General features: G+C 36.3%; 1 protein-coding gene across 2 annotated transcripts in view; it reads right to left on the bottom strand.

Annotated features, from left to right (window-relative positions):
- Positions 1-20,755, bottom strand: part of Slip1 (SLo interacting protein 1) — a 31,466-nt gene extending 10,711 nt beyond the window's left edge. For both annotated transcript variants that reach the window (XM_088047853.1, XM_088047854.1), the window contains exon 1: positions 20,647-20,755. In XM_088047853.1, the coding sequence (XP_087903979.1) occupies positions 20,647-20,667 (21 nt within the window). In that variant the 5' untranslated portion in view covers positions 20,668-20,755. The remainder of the gene's footprint in view (positions 1-20,646) is intronic.
- Positions 20,756-23,057: the final 2,302 nt, after the last annotated feature.

Genomic DNA, 23,057 nt, shown 5'->3' with positions numbered 1-23,057 from the left:
AGATTGTTTTCGAATTAACAGCACATGTTGGAGGGTAAAAAAGAAAACTAAATTACACAGTGCGGATTAACCCCAACTCAATAAACACATACACATTTTCGCCGTAAAATACACCGGCGAGGAACGTCTAATTACATTTGCCACACTAAGCATTTTTACCATAACTCTAAGACGTCATCATGTCACCTTTAATTAAAACGCTCTATTACCCACAAGTCTCAAATCTGCCTAACACGTACGCCAACTTCCGTCTAATTTGCGTTTCTGGATGCTGCATACAGAGGATGGCATATTACGACGGACTTTTTGCAGCAAAATTACAACCTATAAATTACAGGATTCTGTTCAACTTGACTGCTCCACACTTCTTGTGTCTTTCTCAAATATCATAACTCAAGGATTCACGCGGAAAATGTTTATTTAGACGTTTAGCGTCTTCTAATCAAACTTTCAAGCTTTGTTGAGATTTTGTGTCTGCGATAAATTCACCGCGAGGATGTTTCAAGACTACAAAAAAAAATCCGGAAAAGGTGTCGTTCTTGAAGCTTTCTTTTCCGGTGTCTAATTTTGCCTCCAAAAGCACTTCGATATCATTTTAATGGCGATTTAGGTATTCGGAGCTTTGATACGACAATTTAATGTAGCATCACGGTTGATTCACCGAATCGTTTACGAGTAAGTGACGCAAATGGGCCTATTTAAATGGTGTTAGTGACAAGAAAAGCGATTTATGTAAAATTTATGGTGCGTAACAAGAGTCCATTTGTAAGTTGAAATAGTAATATAGATTTAGTTGTCCACATATCGATTTGTCCCTTGGGACAAAATCCCGGGTAATATTTGTAATGTTGGCGGCAAAGAGATGCATAATTATCAAGTAGATAAGAAAAGCAAGCTAGTGGTGGAGTAATAGAAGAGGTCAGCGCGGCATGTACAAAGAGGAGGGTGGAAACCTAGAAAGATAACAGATCCTGGAGCTTTAAGATATAGCAACCGTTGACGAACACACAGTATCTTGATTAAATACGTGCAATCGTGGAGAATGAATCTAATTGCAACCCGCTGGCTTTTTCATTTCATGGCTAGAAGCCGCTGACAATAGCTATTGAAGAGACGATCTAGTTCCACAAGAATCACTGGCCATTCACAGGAGACGTCGGAGCATATATTCTTTTACGTTGAAAAGCTGCAAGGTTGCACTAACATTCATTCGAAAAAACGATCATTTTTCTTGATGAAGCTTTAAACTCGGTTTTATTCTCTAATAAAATTAAGTCAATATAATTCGTAGGAAAAAACTGTTCATCATAACTCGCTGTGGGCGACGCCGCTCCTGAAAAGATCTCTTCCATAGTTACACCAACACGGAAAAAGAAATTTAAAAAACTAAAAACGAGTAACAAAGGCGTTCCTTTCTACACTACTCCGAATTTGCATAGAAAGCTCCTACTTATCGTTTCTTTCCTGTTTATCACTTACTCTACAGTTTTTCACCGATAAGGACCCACGTGATAATGCTTAAAATACGAGGCATAATTTATTTCGTTCCATCGTGAGGACTTTAGAGCTTCTGCCGTAAATATGTCAATTGAACAGTTAAGAAAAATACTCTTATTTCTGTAACACGATGTGGAAATTTATAGCCGCTCTTTGAAGAACTAAATTATTGTAATAAAAGCACAACAAGTTCCTACATGAGTATATGTAGCACTTTTATTTTCCCGTTTTCACTAAACGGTCACAAACTTAAATAAAAGGCTCCTTTCTATTATCGCCTGCAGTAAAGGATTTTTTGTCGTGTTAATTGCTCGATAAAACCGCGTCTCATCTAATTAAATACATATTACTTTATTATGTCATTAGAATTACTAGTTTTAGTTTCCATTAGAACAACTTTAGCGACTTTAACCCTCAAAATTACACTTCCGTAACGACATGCCATTAGAATCACAATACTAAAATCTGTCCTAATCTAAATCTGCGAACTGCTACATCTGTCAGCTGGGATTCACCGATTTCACTTTGCTAAACCACAATTCAAATATAACACTCAACGCAACGTATAAATCAGATCTTAATTGAGAAAGTTTTTTACTGAAGAAAATAAAACATCCCCAATGTACCCTAAATAGTAATAATAAACCTACGAAACCTCAAAATAATAGGATTTTGGTGACAAAGTTATATTTCAATTTCAGAACATATTTTAGACGTGTGAAAATATATAGACACCAAACTGCTGATTCTGATAGTTCGGCACTATTAATGTCGGATGAGTTTAATAAAAATGACATCGTATTTCAAGTTTACGTGTATTTTTTCGTGAGGGCGTATTTTTAAACCGGTATCTTCAAATTCGCCGATAGATACAAAGAATCGAATCGTTACAGCTTGCTGAACGTAATCGGAACACTACTACAGTTTAATGTAAATCAAAGCGAGTTGGTGTTCAATCTTGTTGAAAGATTTAGGAAGACAGCGACCACATTTGAACGCTTTAAAAGTGCTCCTAGAAAGATTATAGCCATGTCCCACCTGTCGTGAAATGGTCGGCGATTTGTAAAACGAAATATTTTATTTAAAAATTACGCAGTGACACAGTCGACTGTCATTAAAACGTAATTGTATCAAACACTTTTTTCATTATAAATTCCATTGCCGTGGTCATATTTACTACTAAAATCACGCGATGAGTCACTACAGTGTTCCTGAACAATTAATTATGGACTAATTAAACTAATGCCATTAATTAATTTTGAAATTCCTAAACTCAATCAGTCGATCAGTTGCAGCTAATTAAATACTAATAATTATGTCACGACTTTCACCCTGAATTAACAGAGTGCGAAATTAAAGGCTACCAACACGATGTACAAAAACGGAGCGCTACCGTTCACGAAGAAGGCAAAATGGTAATTTCTGTTCAACCAACCATCTCTTACACATAATATCCACCAGGATTTCTTGTAATTGCTTCGTTTGAAAGTGACGCCGCTCCAATTCGAGGACTGTGATTATGATAGCTGTAGCCCCTCTCATTAAATTATATAACTTTTGTTTATAGCAACTTACAGGGTTTTCTGTTTTTTCGGTATGTAAGTTAACAGTTGCGAATCATATTTTAACGTAATCGAATTGACCCTGTTTGTTCGGAAATAGACGAAGAGGCGTTAAAAGAAAGCACTTTGACAATTTAGCTTTTGACGAAATTGAATTTGTTGTATGAAAACACCTCGACGGCTCCTTTTGCAAAAACTATTATCAAGTCGGAGCAAAGGCGATACTTTGAAGCAATAATCATATTTGTTACGTGTTTCTGAGGACAAGAAGGGAGCTCCCAAAAGCGTGAACCATTGAAACCCTTTAGGATCACAGCAGGTGTAGTTTTCATTCCGATCGATCGACAGGGAACTTACGAAGTACTTTAGCACTTCGGAGGCGCTATATAGTCCACCTGACACCTAGCGAGTGTGGTTACTTATTACTTGTCATTTCAAGTTTCCGTATGGAAGCGGTAACCGTTCCGTTCCCGGAAAGAGAAATATCTTCCACTTCTCTAAATGTGCTCCTCCCTTGCTGTACTTCTTATTCGGCAAAGTCTCTCAGGCATACCAAATTTTACGTGCTCTAATATAACAATCTCAGCATTGTAAATTTAACTTCTTTCCAGACACGATCGCTTTATTTGTCTTGGAATATATGGGAAATCCGAGCCAAGCGGCGTCGTCATGCGAAATTACCCTCTTTTTATCGCATCACGCAATTCAAAAATCATACAAACTACTTACATCCCACGATCTACCGCCACTTACACCGTAATTATTTCATATTCCTGTGAAAGAAGTTTATTGCTAAATAGGCTCAACGAAGGGGGAATTTTAAATTTTAATTTAGCGGGAATTGCTAATAAAACTTACAATTCACACTAAATTCATTTCAGCACGTTATAGACCACAACACTTTAAGAATTTCCAATGCGACTTGCATATATACAAAAATACAAAAATACATATTTATGGTAATTGACAATCTCTGTTCTTAAAATGCACATTCTTTGATGTCTTTTGTTACAACTTGTTATAAAACTAGTGGATATATAACCCGGGATGAGGTGCCACTTTTTGCATAAAGTTCAACTTTAATAAAATACCTGTGTATGCTCGTCTGTGCAAAAAGGTATCAAAGCTCCGTTGTTTGGTAGTCGTAAAATGATCTGTTTTAGCAGTACGAAGCACACTGAATACAATGTCTCTATATGAAATTGCCTCCACACTAATTTACCTTGTTTAAATTTTATTGAACAACGCTGCTGATGAATATTAAGCTTGTTGCATAATTGTCAAGACTGCAACACACGAAAGCGCATATAACGGTGACTGAAACCAAAACTTAGAAACTGCGGCTGAAGCTAGGAAGTTTCAATTTAAAGACATTTGAGACCCGATTAAGAAACCTCGTTTACCTTCGTTATTGGTTTGAAGGGTCTCGTATTTATTCTCCCATAAGTAGTTTTAAACAGTTTCGTTTCCGCACTAACTCGGAACGTTTTTTATATGGTGCATAGAGGATTTGAATGCAGGAATGAACCAATTGTTATTTTAACCTCAAGTATAGAATAGCTTGCGTTATTCATAAATAATGCGCCTTGTGCAGGTGTCGCCCCGCTCCGTCGAATGCTAATTTCACAAGTATAATTGCATTGTACGCTATGCATAAGGTTGAATAATTTACCACAGTACGCTGGACGTCGTCGGTGCTAAAAATACCATGACGTTTGCAGATAGGAAAAGAGAGTTGCCATGTTTACATTTATATCTTCAGCGTGTTTCAATAAACTAGAAGACAATGTTTACTCGAATCACACTTGTATTTTTTTATATAATTTGTCCACTCGCTTGGAAAATCAGAATTCCAGGTATTGTCCCCGGAACTTCGAACCGGAGCTGAAATTGAATCACACTTAAGGGAGGCTCATCGATGCCGTGCCGCCCGTTTTTTACACTTCTTACGACAATAGAGAAAATGTGTTGTTGTAAATTTGAAAAAAATCATTTATAGAAAGCTAAATCAAACGATATATGATGTTAAGAGAAAAATGATTTCGAAAGCCGTTTTTATAGGCTGGGGATGTGCCTGAGATTCCTTCAATAGGAAGTATTTATTAGGGTTCGGTCGTAAACAGGACAGACGCTTCGCATGAACACCCCAAAATGTTATAGCGATTTAATAACGTAATCTAAATGTATTCCAAATCGTGCAGGTGATAATAATGTCGTGTATAAAATATATTAAAAATTATAAGAATTGTGCAGGAAGCGAATGTTTCCCGTTCGCTGTTCCTTTAATCAAAGTATTGGTTGCCACCAGCATGTTTTTATTTAATTTGGATTGTTCGCTTGAAACTGCGGCGTGGTGTCTTATGCGCCGAAGAACAATTCGTTTATGTAGGGGAGGGTGGAACCCATGAGCGATTGCCATGCGTTCGGTTCATTAGACACCGGCGTTGCGACGACGACGCTTCCGACCATACCCAATGACAAATCATCCGGGAAATATTTGGCGGAAGATGCTGGTCTATTAAATGCATACTTACATCTAATCTAAGAATTCTCAATTGTACCGTTAAGAAGAGGGGAGCTCGTTTGAGTGACAGAAGAACATAATAAGATGGCGGCTGTTGTAACAGGGGAAATAAGCCGATATGTGATATGATAACATTTAATGTGGCTGCTTGTGCATGTGTGGAAGAGATCTTTCAGTCTCGTGATACTGAATTGATGAGGAAGAATAGCGGGGTTGAGTAAAAATATACGAGATAACGTGAACACATTCTCTTTAAATCAGATGGGGAATTTATATTAGGGTTTAATATTGAAGCTGGACCAAAAAGTGTCATTGTGACTTTGCTACTTGACTATTTTTCACGATCTTTGTTTAAGCTGATAATGGCATTGAGGGAGACTTGAAAATCGATAGCATTAATCCAGAACTTACGGCGACAACCTTCGTTAAAAGTCTCATTTTATTGATAAAAATTAAATTTCTTATCCTTTGAGTTTTGCAGATAAAAGCTTCAATCGTTCTATCACTTTATACTCAAAGGTAGGCGCTACGCCAGCAAATTGAACGGCCAACTCATTCATTGAATTACCCATTAAAGTGAGTATTCACTGTACCTGATGGCTGCGGAGGTACAGAGTACCATAACTTCAAAGCCACAACCAAGATCCCTAGATCGATATTAGGGCGCAAAGACTTGAAGCACTTTTGGACGCAAACAATACACTCTCGTGGTAAAAGCGACACACTTTCACTCATAACAATATAGCAACCGACAAGACGGTGATTTATTTACTTCGTAGTAAACAAAGACGTTATAAAATAAAACTAGAAATGGCTAACAATGAGTTATATCCTAGAAAATCTGACTCAAGACGGTGTTTCTCAAAGATAGAATTTGTGCTTTTGCTTGAAAATTGTGAAACTATAATACATATGATTTATAGTCTCCAAGTCACGGAGAGTTTTTCCTCGGAAAATACGCATTAAAAGAACACCATAAATAATTTTAAGTACTACTGGGGAACGAACCCATTATAGAAGTGCCGTTTCACGGATTAAAAAGTGTATAAATATGTTTAAAACACCCACAAATCGTAACTGTCCGAAACTCCAATTCCACACGATAATCCACCTACAATTAAATTTAATAACTGCTTGTGCTACATTATCCCTCATCCCCCAAGACACCGAAAATTATTTAGAAACGTTTGCATAAACTCACGCTATTGTATTGTTCTCACGTAAATCGCAGTTTATTCGTCTTGATTAACGTGATGATATGGTTACAAATTTATAATCAATACTCTGTCACTCAAAGCTCACAACTAGTGCACAATGTCAGATTTGATATTAACATTAATTGCTCTCAGATCCATGCATTCGAAATCAATTTTTTCCACTAATTTCACTCAATTCGTATTGAAATCTGGAAATGATATTTTACAGAACATGTAACATCCGACGAAATCACACAATTTTGTTAGCTTTTCTTTTACCAAGCCACTTTAGCAGGAAGTAGCTGTCCGATCATGAGTCAATGAGTGTTTAATAAATTGTATGGACATTGTTCCATTCCTTCGGCGTATCTGTTACGACAGGAAAATATGAAAAGGGAAAATCGGAAGAAATAACCGAATTATTGGAACATTCCAAAACATTCAAGGGACACAACGACTCATATTTATGAAAGATGGGTGATTTTATTGGAATTTAGATCATTGCTAGAAACCAGTTAGGGCAAACTGAAAATAACTGTCAATGTAAGTTACGGTCTTTGAAATTCGATTTTCTTTTTATAATAAGACAAAGAATGCCAACACTGATTTATGAAATTATAATACCACAACCAGAAGATTTCTTTGAAGGATCTAGTAATTGCACTTCTCTTTGAAAAGGCTCAATTAATAAATTACATGTTAGTTCGTCGTTGCTAGCGAATAATAAACCTGTAGAGAATTAATATTTACAGTGTTATTGTGAGTTTGTTAACAAAATTTAACGAAGCGATGAATATTTGCGTAATGAGTTAGCTTTAATGATTTATAATCGATTTAAACATGAGAAACAATAAACACTAGAGTTAATTAAACACAAATGAAGTTATACGGCAATTGTTTAATTAACTGAACAGAATCAAAAGATTGCTACTAATTAAAATAGTTGAACGTGCTTCTCTCCTCGAAATTGTAATTTTGTATACAAAAAATCTCATTTCCATCACATTTTCTTTGGCTTGTCATCAAGAGTGTAAGCTTGTAGCGCGGAAAATTTGAGTAGGTTTAATTTGATTTTCTTTCAAACGAGACAGCAGAAAAACTTTTCGAGGTAATAGAATAATATTGCGGTGTAAATATAATGACTTATTCATCTTCCAGCTTATATTACAGAAGCTAATCGAATCGTTTTAATCGGCCAAGTCAGGGCTAATGAAAATTCCCTGTAAAATTTAATTTTCAACTTACTGAAGTAAACAGGAAGTTTGAACTTCTTCCCCTGTTATAATAAAAGAAAAACCTAATCTTTTTTCGGTTCCAACCGGAGAAATAGACCCTCAAACAAATCGATTTTTCATTATTTTTTCTTTTGCGAGGATAATATTGAATTATCAGATTTAATAATCATTTCTAAATCGACTTGTGGCGACATTATAAAACTACCGACATAACAAGGAAGAAATTAACTCAAAAAAGGACTTGACAGTCATAACATTTTTTTGTGTGACTTGTGAGATTACGAATGTTGACGATAAAACTCTAACTGACCTAAACATGACTATCTAATAATAACATTCCTCGGGTACAGATGTCAGAAAGTGAGAGGAGGAAGAGATGGCTTCTACATTATTGCCTTATAAATAATAAATCTAAATGACATTTATTATCTATTGTTATTAAGCGCTACTTTATTACAGATGGCATTTGACATTACAATCAAAATTTCGTTACGAATGCGAAACAAAGAATGACCACCTCAATATGGAGATTATGATGGCATGTTCTCATAAAAATATGTTCAAAGGTTCGCATTATTAATCTTCAAATATTATCTTGACAGATTTAACTAAGCAGAATTTTGTCCAGTGCGGTGCACAATAAAGCCGTCAAAATTCGTAAACAAAAACATGGGACACATGTTTATGCATTTTCTACATTTGCAACAGTGTACAATCGCTGCCATCTGGTCTCTTAAGTAACCGCAGGGCGTCGCTTATCTAGGTGGTCCAAACGAAGCTGCAGTGAATCTAAGATATATATCATCCGATGTCACATGAACCAACATAGGTTCTATCGTCTGTAGTTTATATTTGCTAAATTTTGACGTGTTACCTCTTCGCCACGAAATATTTGTTTACTTTCGATCATTGGCCATTAAAAAAATAGCTAGTAATCTCCTCTGGTACTAAAATAGGTGCGTATGTATTTTTAAAAGCACGTGTACTGTTAAATTCTAAATAAACGATTAAATATAAACAACGTTAGATGCCGCTGTCTCATTATTAAATAAAGCAGCGGAGTATTTAATGAAAATCAAGCTGTGGCAAAATAAAGATTTATTTGTTGCAATATACGTTGCTGGTATTAAATTAAATCAATTATAATTTAGAACGGGTTTATTAAATCCTATAATCAATTTATTCGATTGTAGGATTACGATTTACGGCAATCGCATTGTAATTTTCGTGAAATCCGACCCGCTCTTTGTACCTGGAAGTCAAAACAGCGATGTTGGGTCTAATAATATTACTCATCCTGTCCTATAAAAGATTTTTTTTTGTGTTTGAATTAGACCTTATTTTTTGGTAGACATGAAGGGTGCAACTTAATTAATCCATTTATACTTGATATTCATTGTCCCTCTTTTATATCACTGCCTGAATTCCCTCGTTCAGATCTAAATAAGCTCGCTGAAAGCACGACTTGGTATTTATTAAATGGGGTGTCTTTTCTCAAATAATTTTTACGCTATTGCTTACACGTTTTACTTTTTGATGAGTTTTGTATCGGAAAGCATGTTAAAGGAAAACCTTCGTTCTAATAAATCCCTAATTTGTGCTTAAAGGGGCCATTGGTTGATGGAAATACTCCGAGTGAAAAGAAACGATTTGTTTACGAAACCTTTGCAATTCTCCGCTTATTTATATACCAACGAATAATTAAACGAAGCTAAATAAAACGTGATTTGATCCAACACAAATCCAATTATACTTATGCAAGTTGGGTAGAAGTACGCATTTGGGGGTAGATGAGAAAATTTAGGGTGTCGAAATGCAGAATTAGGACGTAGGGTAGGTTGTTAGATTTCGCTGTAATGTTTTGAGTCGGAAGCTTGTTGGTTTGGCAACCGAAGTGAACGTCAGAAATGCCTCAGGGTCTACATTTCTAAACGAACCATAGCCGTCCCTGTAAGGAACAGAGATAAAGCCCATTCTACAAAGCTCAATTTTGCGTTTATTATTTAAACAGCTAAAGTTTCTATTGCTATTTTTGTTGGCAACACTCGTAACTAAAGCGACAAAACAAACTTTTCAAAATTATACAAATTCATCAAGTTTTCTTCAACAGACACGTAAATTCGCACTAAAAACTCTGTCTGATTTATCTGCTGCTATTTTAATGTTCTAAATGGAAATAGTTCAAAGGGTAACATGCTGCTACTGTAATTACTCCATCTCATCAAAATATCGATTAATCACAAATTGAAAATCGAGCAGAATGTCCTACAACATATTACCGTTTCGTACTATTTCGCCTTTTCTCAAGTGGCAAACTCGGCCAATATTTTTCTCTGTTTTGAAAACTAATAATTAGTGAAGTTTGCCGTTGTAGAACTGAGTTTAGCTCTCCTAAGAAAGAAAATAACTTGGCTTATTGAACCCAAAACTCTCAACCTGAAAAAGTAGCAATTTACAACTTGGCCAACCAATTTATAGCTTTCCACTGTTACACATCAGAAAAACAAGTAGAAATGAATGTCAACCACGTTGAAAATATTAACTTCCATTTATTTCTGTACACTAGATTTATTTTTACAACCTCCGAAGATGTAAAAATGAATGAAGACACACATTGCGGACGCGAAATTTTATTAGGTACGTTGTAAATTTGTGAGGTTTAAAACGATTTTTACTAATCCAGTGAACGTTTAAAACTCGGCATTGCTCCATTTTCCTTCTATATGACACCGCATTCACTGGGTACAAGTTAAGAATAAATTTATGGCAAAACATAAATATGAAAAGCAGCTATTTGAATACCGTGCGAGCAACAAGACTGGTAATACATTCAATTCTTTAATTACGCCACACATACAGAGTGAGTCAGCAGGCAGACATTCTATTGTTTCCAGATATTGCTCAGGTTTACTAACAATCCTCGATTATTAGCAATTCATAAAAATACCACACAATGCTTAAAATACACATCAAAGCATTTTTGTGGGGGAAAACACAACAGCTATTTCAGATGTGTAAAAAAAACAGTGTCAGAGGTGCAATTGCTTATTTGACATTTTAATTTACCGTATGTAATAATCGTTTAGATCTAATCTATGCATAACGGTAATTTAATTTTTGCGGTAATATTTCTAAACAAATTTATAGTGGTAATAAATAACAATTATTTCATACGTTTAATTCCAGCTGCCTTCAAATCGATTTCAGTTTTTACTATGAAAACCTTCTGCTACCGGAGAAACAGACTAGTTTATGCAAAGAACATAAATTGAAGTTTTAATTAAGGTGAGAGATGATTGTTCGCACGAGTTGAGTCAAATTTTATCAAAATTGGGTTTTGCCAGCGATATAGCTGAGTCTGAAAAATTCTTGTTTGTAGAAGGTATTTTAAAAGAGAAGGATTGCGGAATATTGAAGAGTTAGCGAGAAAGTGAACGAACATCAAATGGGTCTATTTACAAAATATTTGTAGAGATAAGAAGCTTAAAGACTATGTGATAATTAGAATCTAATGTCAGGAGAGTTTGGCAAAGCCGTTCGAAAAGGGGAGAACGCTAATCTTTCGATTAATATTCGAGAACGCAAAATGAATAACACAAGTCGGAAAACTAGTTTTGTTATGACAATATAAATTGTGAAACTCTAATGAGTGAATTAAGCGCGTGTTCGACTTGGTACCGAGAGTTTTTCCTTGACAACTTGCAGAATTAATAAGTTCGAAAGGCGAAAGTTTCAGGAACTGTTAACTAAAGTTGGTGGTGTAAGTGTAATATCTAGCGCCGGTTGTACTAGCGACGCTTAGCCAGTTTATAACGGTAATGTAATTTCCGTCGCTAGGTAAATCAATGTGAATTGGAGGAGACATTCGAGTTTTGCCATAACTTCCGTTTTCGGTAGTAAGAGGGAAGATGGTGGCACTTCCGCTAACTTACTTTGTATTCGACGATGGAAGATCCTGGCGGCGGACAGACGTGCTAACAATGCACCCTCCATGTTTCGCCATGCCTTCAGACTTTTTAACAAACCTCCAGCTACGAAAATACTGCCACCCTTACATTTTCTAAACAATGCCAGACAACCCAAAGTCTTCGCTACTTCACAATTCAAAACACAATCTCCAATTTAAGAGATTACGCATTTATTAAACCATACAATCCGAAGCCTCCCTAATCTCGCAAAGGCAAAGCGTTTCTGGAAACTTTTTAAAACTTCATTTCCAATGAAAGCCGATATTCAGAAAGAAATTCGGCGCATTTTTATTCCAGAAAGAGCTGTCGCGGAGACAGAAAGCAGCTGCTGAAAATGTACAGATAATGCACTTTCCCGTTTCTCCTTTCAAATCTCAAGAGTTGATAATTTTATTACCATCGGTGCACACAAAGTCCAACTTTATATTTCATACCGACCCAAATGGTCAAGCACTATAAAACATTGCAAGTTTTAATGTCTGTCTGGCTATATGACACTAGAGCCGACATGACTCATCGCCTTTAGGGAGTTCCCAAACTCCCAGGAATTTTGATGGAACAATCAGGGAATGGAAAAATCGGAACAATCTGACTAATTTCGGCCCCCATTAAACATACAAAAATATTACGAACTGTCAAGCCATGGATTTTAGAGAAAAATAATTGCACGCTTGCGACTTTGCCAACTCGAGCTTTTGGAAAAATGCAAAACGCTGTTTGGTTTATAAATTGCCCGATTTGAATCACAACACTTTTACGATAAAGTCTATGTACATTGGAGGGAATTTGATAAAAACATTTATAAAGAAAATGGGGGGTCAAAGATCCGACGTCAAAGCGACGTTCAACTTTATACGCACGTTTTCAGGGAAAAATTGAATTATCCGGCCTCCAAATCATCAATAAAACAACATGATGTATCGGCGAAGACAAATTTGATAAATTTACAGTTTTGCATCAATTGTCCCGAAGGGAGACAAACACGAAATACCGTTGGAGTTACCAGGAAATGAAATAAAACGTTGTTTTTTTAATTATGATAAGATAGGTCGTAACTTAGCGGTAACGGAGCGAAAATTGGTCTCTAGGATGATTTGCATTAACACTCTCGGGTGAAATATTTTTTCGTGAGCTAAATTAACTGTGGCAAAGGTGAGCAATCATCAAAAGAAAAACGGCGTTTGATGATTTGCATGCAAATTTTATTTTCAAAAGTAGAGAAGCAAGTTCTTGGAACACAGAACACACAACTACTACTCTGAAACGCATTTATTAGCCAGCCAACACCACACGTCCTGCCAACATCCATCTACAACACGACTTTAGAGAAGAATATTTAATTTCGTTGCATATGCACTGAAAATACTGCATTGACGTGAATTCTTTGGTGTTTGAAGCGTTGTAGGATTATACCAAGCACGTCTAAAAGACAGGATATCCTAAAATCTATATTCGTATAAAAGTGGTTAAAATAATTGAAGTTTTGAATGGTGAAATGGCTTCGATAGTTTAGTGGAAAAATCATTTCCGTCTTGTGCGAGCTATAAATGGAAGTCATTACTTCTGCATAGATAGCGGTTGTAGGACAAATGATTGGAATGAGGTTTAACGTGCGTTTGAGTTCAACTTCTCAATAGTTGTGGGATCAACTCTGCACAAGATAAAAAAGCTTGGAAGTTTTTTAACTAGAAAGATCAATGCAGTATTTATTAATTTTTAGAATTCAGACGAATTAATTAGAAAATTTGTAATCATCGATTGAGTTGACTAAGAATATTGATGCACGTAATTGGGGAAACGGATTTGATTTATGGTTTCGCAGGTATCGAGGAATTAGTGGTACGTGGAGGCGCATTTGAGTAAAACAAACGCATTTAAATTCTAGGGAGCTGTCTAAATTGACGAGATTTATGGGAATTGCTTCATTGTTCAAATTACAGATGCTAAGTTAGGAGCGTTGTAATTATGGGAATGTTTGTGACAATGATGGAAACTGTAATAAATTTTGGAAATCGTAAAGAAAAAAAAGTCAAGATTGAAAATCCGCGATCCAGGTGTCGCCGGCTTTAATTCGGCTATTATGGAAACAACTCGTTTTAGACCGGCTAAGCTCTAAATTTATCGTCAGCTGACATATGTAAAAGAACAGCGTCGATGCTGAAATTGTCTTGGCATCAGTGCCCTCCTACATCCTCTTATTGAGCCTTCAACGGTCCGAAGCTCGGCTCTAGGCAGCTCTACATTCGCATGCAGAGCCACGTTAACTAGATTTGATTTCATTGTTCCTCCCCAGTTCTCAACTAATGCCAACTAAGCCAAACATTTGGTTTAACAGGACGGGTCTCATCCCGTCAAAACTCATAGATTCCGATAAAATTTGCCCAAGTTGAACTAAGCTGCCCTTTGACCGCACCAACTTGCGATTTACTACCAAATTATAGACCAAAACTTCATAATATCGTTACTGGTGTATGACGTACTCCACCACATGCAACCACTTCCAAGCTTCGCATGTTTCTACTCGTTGATTACCCATGAAATCGAATCGACAATTTGAGTTTGATTCTCATGTCCAACTCCATTGGCGTGTCACAAACACAAAGGTACCCTTCTATATCAATTCCGACTAATTAGCAAAATTACTACTTTAAACTTCGCGTTTTAAGCTATCGACATTTGTCACCAGAACACAACACCCTTTGTGGCCACAAATAAACAATGGAAACCACAAATGATACGTTTTATCTTCGTCGGTCTTCTAAACTAACGTCCCGTATTTATGTCGCATATTTCGAGTCTCGTCGCCTTTTATCAATAAAAACTCTTTTATTTGCTAATTTTGCCTCCTCTTTGTTACAATTTATTTACACCCACAATTCTATTTTGATCATATTTCCTTGTCCACACCACCATAAAGCTCCGTAAATTATTTTTTATATAATAGTCCCGACAATGCAAATAACACACTTTGGGGTAATATTTTATCGATGAAATGAAAATATATTTTTCATATCGCCAGACCTCCCACTACTAAGTTAAAAATTCTTTTGTCTCATTCCATGTCGACGACAGTAATAAAATAAATTTCGAACTCGCTCCGCAAACACTCTTTACAACAAGAAATACTTTTGTTTCCTTTTTCAAAAACCCCAAATTCCTGTGAAACTATTTTTCAACACCGTTTACGTTCAAACCTGTATTCGTGCTCAACATGTTATTATAACTTAAAAAAAAAGAAGTTTGGAGGTTCTGCAAATGCAAATTTGCTTGATCAATTTAGTTAGTAAACATAAACCTCTAAAATAACAGCTCATTCGGAAATGGGAAGTAAGATAAAATTACTCAAATCGTAACAAACCCGACAGGATTAATCAACAACTCATAAGCAAAACAAATCAAAACTATTGTATGCACTTACTGTTTACATAATTCGTTGAATTTGAACAGAAAATGTAGGAAGAAAGGGCTGAAAAATATATAAATCGGCTTTGATGAGCACTTATAACTTCCATCGTGGTCGCATAATCCCTGACATTTGGACGAAAAATCGCAAGTGGTATAGTTTTTGGCTGAAATCTCAGTCTGAAGTGGTCCCGAGCGATTTTGTTAAATGGATTATAGCGGAACCCTCCCGCAATCTTGTATTATTGTGGAGATTTGAAGCAATAAAAATGAGCGGAAAACGCGAATATTTTTGCTCCGATTTAAATGCTTGCACAGTCATAAAAACTGCACGATGGTTTAATTGTTCTTAAAGCACGTATCTCGTCATTTAATTATAAAACAGCAATTTCAATTTGAACTGGTAATGGCGCACTACCACAAATTGTGGAAACATTTTCGGTGTTATTTTTTTAATGCGGGCTTGAGATTTTGCATCTATTTGTGATAATGTGATGTTAAAAGCGTGCGTAAAATCGAATCGCTCGAGTGCATATTTAAATCATAGAAGACTGCACTCTTCTCTAAAGGGTTTTTCGCTTGAGAGACAACAATGCAAAATATGAACATACTTTTAAGATTTAAATTCTTGCTGTGAAATGTGGATACAATATCATTCAATATGTAACTGGAGAAGGGATACCGAGAGAAATATGCAGATATAGAAAGAATTCGCTTTGGTTGAAAGCGAAGGAATTATCAACATTGCACTCATGAATGTCACTGCATGCAAAATATTTTGATTAGAGTTAGAACAATGATAAATGAAGTAGCAGTATGCTACTGTGGTTGTTTAATCGCTTATGCCGCGTCTTGATTATAATCTCTCACCACGTTTTCACTAAGCGCTTTGAATGTTATCGAAATTCAACCCTAAATTAGAATATTTGGGTCAGCGCCCCCACAAGAAGTGTAGTGAAGCGACAATATTACAGAAAAACTGGTCTGAGGTAAAATATTTGACCGTTAATTTACATATACACAAAGACAATCTAAAACATTTCTCTCCTAATGAAACTTTTGCGAAATTCATTTGCATTGAATTGCGAAGATCGCAATAATATTGTCATTCTGCCATTCATGAAACGTCTCTTATTGCTAAAAAAGAAAAATAACATCAACAAAAACGTTGTATACCGCTGGTTCTGAAATTACTTTATCCTGATAATGTTAATTTCGTTAGCCATGCAACCGCGAACAATTATTGTTGGATGCTTCATTAACGACAGTCCTTCTATACACACACGCAGTTACAAAAATCCAATTCGCCCCTATGAAATTCAACAATAAATAGTTCCCCCCGTGTCGACTACTACTCGATAAATGCAAAAAACCCGCGATAATTATCATTTAATTAAAAACTATTCAGCCCGCACCGGATTTTTAAATTATTAAACATAAAAGCGCTCTCCCAAAGAGACATAAACTCGATTTCAAACAAATTGGTTTAAATTCGGAATTTATACGAATTGGCTTGGTTTCAATTTGAGCGTTTTCCGGTGCGATCTTGTGCCCACTGATATATCGCTACAAGATCGGTTTTACAGGAAGAGCTGCAATTATTTCGGAAACAATGTTTTTCGAGAATTACGATAATTGCATCCGTCAATCCGGCAGAATTAACATCGACTATTAGTCCTAGAACTAGCAAGTCCGTTTTGGTGTTTTGTCGGTGATCGATGTTTGTTTGGATTGTTTGGACGCCCGTTTATTCTTTGATTTGTTGGCAATTTTGTTGACATTATTACACTTTTCCGATTTTTCGTTAAAAATACTGCCTGAAAGCTCCTAGTAAATTTGCTTTTAAACAGAGAAACCTCACTTTTTTCGTGCCGTGGAGACGCGGATTTAATGGGAGATTTTATCTCGCTCTTAGGTGTCACCAAGTACCCCTGAAACAGATAGCTAACATAACCGATGCATGAATGCATAATGCACGCCCGGAGATTGAAATCTACAAAGCGAAAATCGTGCCACATCCGCTATAAAAGGAGCTTCTAATCCTCGGGCGTGTCTTTAAGCACTGAATTGCTACGCTTATTTACCACAACACTATCAGGTAGCTAATGGAGAAATTAGACAATTCATTCGGCCACCAAAACCAATTAGCTCAAGCATTACACCGCTAAAGCCAGACTCGGGAGTTTTTAACAGAGTTGGAATGCTTTTTCGACACTGCCGCCTCCATTCGAAAAACTTTGATAGATGATACTTTGAAATTGTTGAGAATTTCTAGGGGTGCCAACATTACTTTTGCGCTCTCTTATTCCACGTAATTATATTACTGATAATTGGAAGTTTGGAGTCGCATCAAACTTTTATGAGAAGGGATTCTACCCTACTCATAATCAAATATGATATATAAATAAACAGAAAGTAAAAGGCCTCTCACAATAAATAACAATAGACAATGCAAGAGACTGTGAGAACTACTGCTCTGGTAAAAAAAACTCTCAATCAGCATCAGTGTCAAATTTCACAATTCTCACACCGATTTAATTTTGAACCAGATAATAGATCCGATTTTATTGCACCAAAAGGAATCCCTACAAAGGGAAGACCACAACTTTCAAGAAATAAGATGAAATACCGATACAGCCATTGCTTAATCCTAGAAAACCCGGAAAAAGTAAACCATTTAAACTGCAGCACTTTAGACCTTACGCCCTTTTAGAAACCTGTAAAGTAGTTCCTCGTACAAATAAGAGCAATAATAAATTCAACTCTAAAACATGCAATAAAGAAAATTGGTTGTCATAGCGTAAAATGTAACTGCAATTGTCTTTTGCCCCGAAATCGTGTCTGAGATTGTATCTGTACATGACACCAGGGTAGCGAAATTTGATTAACAGGAACGAACACAGATAATGCGAATAAACTGGTCAAGTCAGGTCCGATAATTATCAGATTAACAGATAACGTGAATAAAACGACCAGCTTATCGGAGGTAATTATATAAATAATGAAGTCATTTTACTCAGAACAGGAATGTCTGTATTAAAAACTGGAGACAGAAAGAACGATTTTAGCAAACATTGATAAACATTAATAAATCGGTAGTATAAATGCTCTGCTACACTAGTTTTCTAACAATGAGAATTTAATTGTAGATTGTAGCATGACCAAACATTAGACACGAATAAATCAGAGGATGTAATAACATGTTAAGAGCGATGTTCTTGCACTAGCTGGTTGTGGAGAGCACGTTCACTCAATCTTGAAACAATAAACAATCGAAACTACCGTCTTGATCAAACGTAACGTTCATTACCTATTGTGTAAAATAATATCACAGAGTAAACTGCAATTTTACAGCGTTTATCCAACAAGTAAACCGACGAAATTGTGAAGATGTTTAACGGTACTACAAAATCGTTCTTACCTGTGTAGTTTCACTTCTGAACAATACGAACCGATGAATAAATTAGCGCAGAACTCAACAAGGTACGGCGAGTAAATGTTGATGGTTTTAATTATTCTTGAATCAAAATTAGAAAATTCCGTCTGATTGAGCTATAAAAATTTCGGTGGCTGTTCTAAAAATGCTGTCACATCAGTTCATCATCTCTAATTTCATTATTATTTCACAGCCGACATTTTATTACACTGATTTTTGTCGTTTATCTGCCACGGCAACACTAATTTTACGATCGTACTCACTTCCTTTTAATTTAAGACAAAAAGTAACACGTGATTAAAGCGCACAGATGCGTGGATTGAAATGTTTTTCGCTTCACAATAGCGTGCTTGAAAATTTATAAGGCAACGAGGAATTTCAAATAAAACAAATATGTATTGAATCTCACCAGCGAACAATAAAAATCCTCTAGTAAATGAGCGAGTGAGTCTAGAAGCTAAAGCATAAACTTGTCATCTCTAATCCGCATTCAAGTAATCAAAAGCATTCCATGACATTTCACTTCGGGGATCTACCTGAATTTCCCACTTGAAGGGGAATCAAATCGAGGCCGACTAAAGTTTATTTGTTTCAAATCCTCCCATAAATCCGCATCTCCATACTAGATTTCAAGTTCAGTATTTTTAACAGATATAACCGATGTGGTGCAAAGTTGACTTTATTAAAACCCTTTTACATCAAAAGACTCGAAGCAAACAAAATTTTTCAGTGCAATTAATCATAACTTTAATCTCAATTTGTAGGACTGAATTCTCCGACAAAACACAAATTAATGTCGCTAAGAGTTCGGAAAATTAATGAAATAGATCTGAACTGGCTCTGATAATGAAATGACGGGTCTTATTACAAGTTTAAAATACAGCAATTTCCCTGTTTTGTTAATATGCAGAACAACTGAAACTGCGAATGACAAGTTTTCTACTGAAATAATTGCACAAATTAGCACAACTAACATTAGATTAATTAGTCTGCAATTATTACCTAATTGCTTTGCTGCGGACGTTTGCAATAAATCACCTAATGTTACTTTCAGAGAATGTTAACACGGGCTAAATTAAAAATAAATACTGATCTGTACCAACAAGTCAATGTCAAAAGACCGACAACAATTTTTCTGTCTTTGATTTCGATTTTTGCGAGGAAAGATGAATCAATACAACAGAACCAGTCGTTTTCGTTATTGTTCATAGCACCTGTGACATTTTATAGCAAAAAGATAGCGAAATGCAACAAGTCACTTTATGCTGAATTACATGAAATTGAATAAACCCACCAGACGTTAAAGTGTAGCATTAAATATGAATGCTTGTTTCTGTTTTAATGCTAAATTAATGAGTCAGTACTGAATATTTGTAAATTCATAATTTGTTAGGTAAGTCAGCGTATTTCCACTTTGTTTAAAGTTGAAAAATCTACAAACTCGCTGAATTTTGCCTTCAGCATTGACCAAGGCACGAAGAAACACAAACAAAATTCACACACAATAACTCAAAGTTTGTAAAAATTTGATCAAATTCTACACAAATTCGCAACTATCAGCGGTGCCGGAAGCAACTTCGGTTAATAAGGGATTATAAAATGCATGCACGAATGTCAGGCGGGGAAGTCAAAGTTGAATCAAAAGCTTAAAAGATTTGTAAACAGCTTTCGGAAAATGGTGATAATTATGGAATTATAACGCGGGTATTTGACGTTTATTAAATATGAAGATGAGTGGTTGTACCGCATGTCAACACAAATTTGTGTAATGTTGGTGTCAATGAGTGAAAATCGCTTTTGGAAAGCTTGTCGCGTGGTGGGCTTACCTTGAGGATGATAAAATCCATGTATGCGAACTGTGAATTTGAACAGAGAACACAAGTCGATCACATCGGAGCAAAACCATGCACCAGAACAGCGTGCGGACGTGTACTGACGAAGTCCGAGAAAAGTGAGCGCATTGCGAACACAAGCGGCTACAGCCTTCCAAGCAGAGGCACGATTCCGACTGACTGCGAGTGCTGTGGTTGCGACTCCGTGCTGTACTTGTGCTGCAGTCTGCACCCTAGCGCCCCTCGTCCCCCAACTCTTCATCAGGAATAGGCGTTCATTATCTTATATTGTTGATATGGCAAGGTTCAGGGGCTGCCCGGTCGCATTCCGGATGCCGCGACACGTTTAATTCAATTATAAAGACTCTTAAGGATTCAACTCGTGCCCGGGCCACCGAAGCAATTAACAAACACAATGGGTGACCACCAATCAACATATCAACACACCCAATTTCAAACGTTCGACAACGGGACCACCGGCGCAAGGCGGACAACAATAACTCAGACCCCTTCACTTCCGAAACTGCACACACCAAACGCGAAGACAAAACGAAAACCGCGCGACCGACTTCGATAAAAGAACTAAAAAACTAAGTGCGATCTATTGATTCCTCAACAACAAACTTTCGTCACAAATTGGCGAAAAAACACTTCTGGAAAAGACGACCTTGCAGGTTTACAACCCAGCTGGTAATCACAATTTATAGTTCGGCAGACCGCGATTTGCGGGCGCCTGATCACTAATTACACCTCCAAACTGCAAATTACCAGAGAGAAACAGATTTTTTTTCATTTCTCATTTGTAATACAAACGTATGTCAATGATAAATGGGGTAGCAACCTGGAAACTTCAAAGCGGGTAATTCTTTTCCTCGTTTCCTTATATCTGAGGGTCGCAATGACTCAAGTTCTATAAAAAATCTGCAGAACACGAATGTAAATTCATATTATGTGACTCATGTTGAGAAAAACAACTAGAGATTGTGAATATAAAGGAATCACGTCCCGTTTCGCCACAGTTGTTCCTCCGTCAAACTGCTGAAATTTCATCTGACATTGGACTAAATTCATAACACCGGTGATAACGTTTCACATGTACACTTGGATCTCTATATACATACCAACAAACTGAAAGAAAACATGAGAAAAGTTCTGAGAACGGCAGTTTCGTGGAATTTCAACTCTATCAAATGTTTACCTAGAAAGCGATGAAAATTTTTTCTCGTGATTATTCATTTGGGTTACACATTGTGAAAGGTGGGCTACCCGCCCTGTCAGCGTAAATTTAATCTTTTTGTTATCCCGCTTGAAAGGCTGCAATTGCAGGACCTCCCAAAACAGATTATCGTTTAAAGCAGGGTGGTATAGGCCATATACATGTATATATGTGTACCATTAGGACCGTACCTTTTTTAGGAAAAGTAGCGGAATACCCGTGAGAATACACAGGTCATTAAAAGCTTCGAAAACGTTGGCGATAAAGTAGTAAATTGTTCGGAACAAAGTAGGTCAAAGAAGGTTTCCAAAATTTCTTCTCCGAAAAGTCACTTAACTAGCCCGAACATGCGAAGACTGCCGGACGATAAGTAATCAATAAGTCAACTGCGGTCCTTAATTCAATTATCACCTGTTTGTTATTCTTCACAAATGCTAACGCGCACTTAGTATGTCTCTGTAAATAAAACATTTACATTTAGAAGTTATTACCACAATGGAAATAGCAATAAACTTTGACAACTTGACGTATGTTATATGTATAATTCAAGAGACAATACAACTCTTTTATAGATTCTACCGTTTTTCTGAATCACAGCTTTATCTTATATCCCATCTTCATCATTGCCAGTCGCGATTTATTCTAGTCAATGGTCGCCTGACAGCTGGAACGAGGGTTGGAAATTTTACACCCACTCCAATTTGCAAACCGTTTCATAGAGACACCACCGCTCCATTATCATACAGCTTCAAAAACTAACAACAATGCCCTCAACAGCAAAATGTAGAACTTTTACCTTTGACTTTCGGTTGCCCACCCTTCAAAGTGATATTGTGTGTGGAATTGGAGATCCACATATCATCTAAATTTAACCTCACCTTTAGTGGTGCACAAATTGTGCCCATTTCCGATAGCTGCCTGTCTTTATTAAATTAGTGACAATACAGGCTGTGGGTTGGGCTACAGTTCCTAACTTCGTTAATGTTAATAATGTCATAAAACTTATTATTGTATGTTACGACCAATTCGGAGATTATGTTTATTTATCCCCGCTAGACAGACCTTGAAAATATGCCAGACACAACAGATGAACAAGACGTGACCCAACCTGGACAATTCAAATTTTTTAAACAAAAATATTGAATAAAAACAGAAAAAGCAATAATTTCCTGCACTACCTGTACGGGCT

Source organism: Gnatocerus cornutus, chromosome 10, assembly GCF_029298725.1.
Source record: "Gnatocerus cornutus isolate USDA-ARS CGAHR chromosome 10, icGnaCorn1.1, whole genome shotgun sequence".
Lineage (NCBI taxonomy): Eukaryota > Metazoa > Arthropoda > Insecta > Coleoptera > Tenebrionidae > Gnatocerus > Gnatocerus cornutus.
This window is presented reverse-complemented; position numbering and strand designations above follow the sequence as displayed.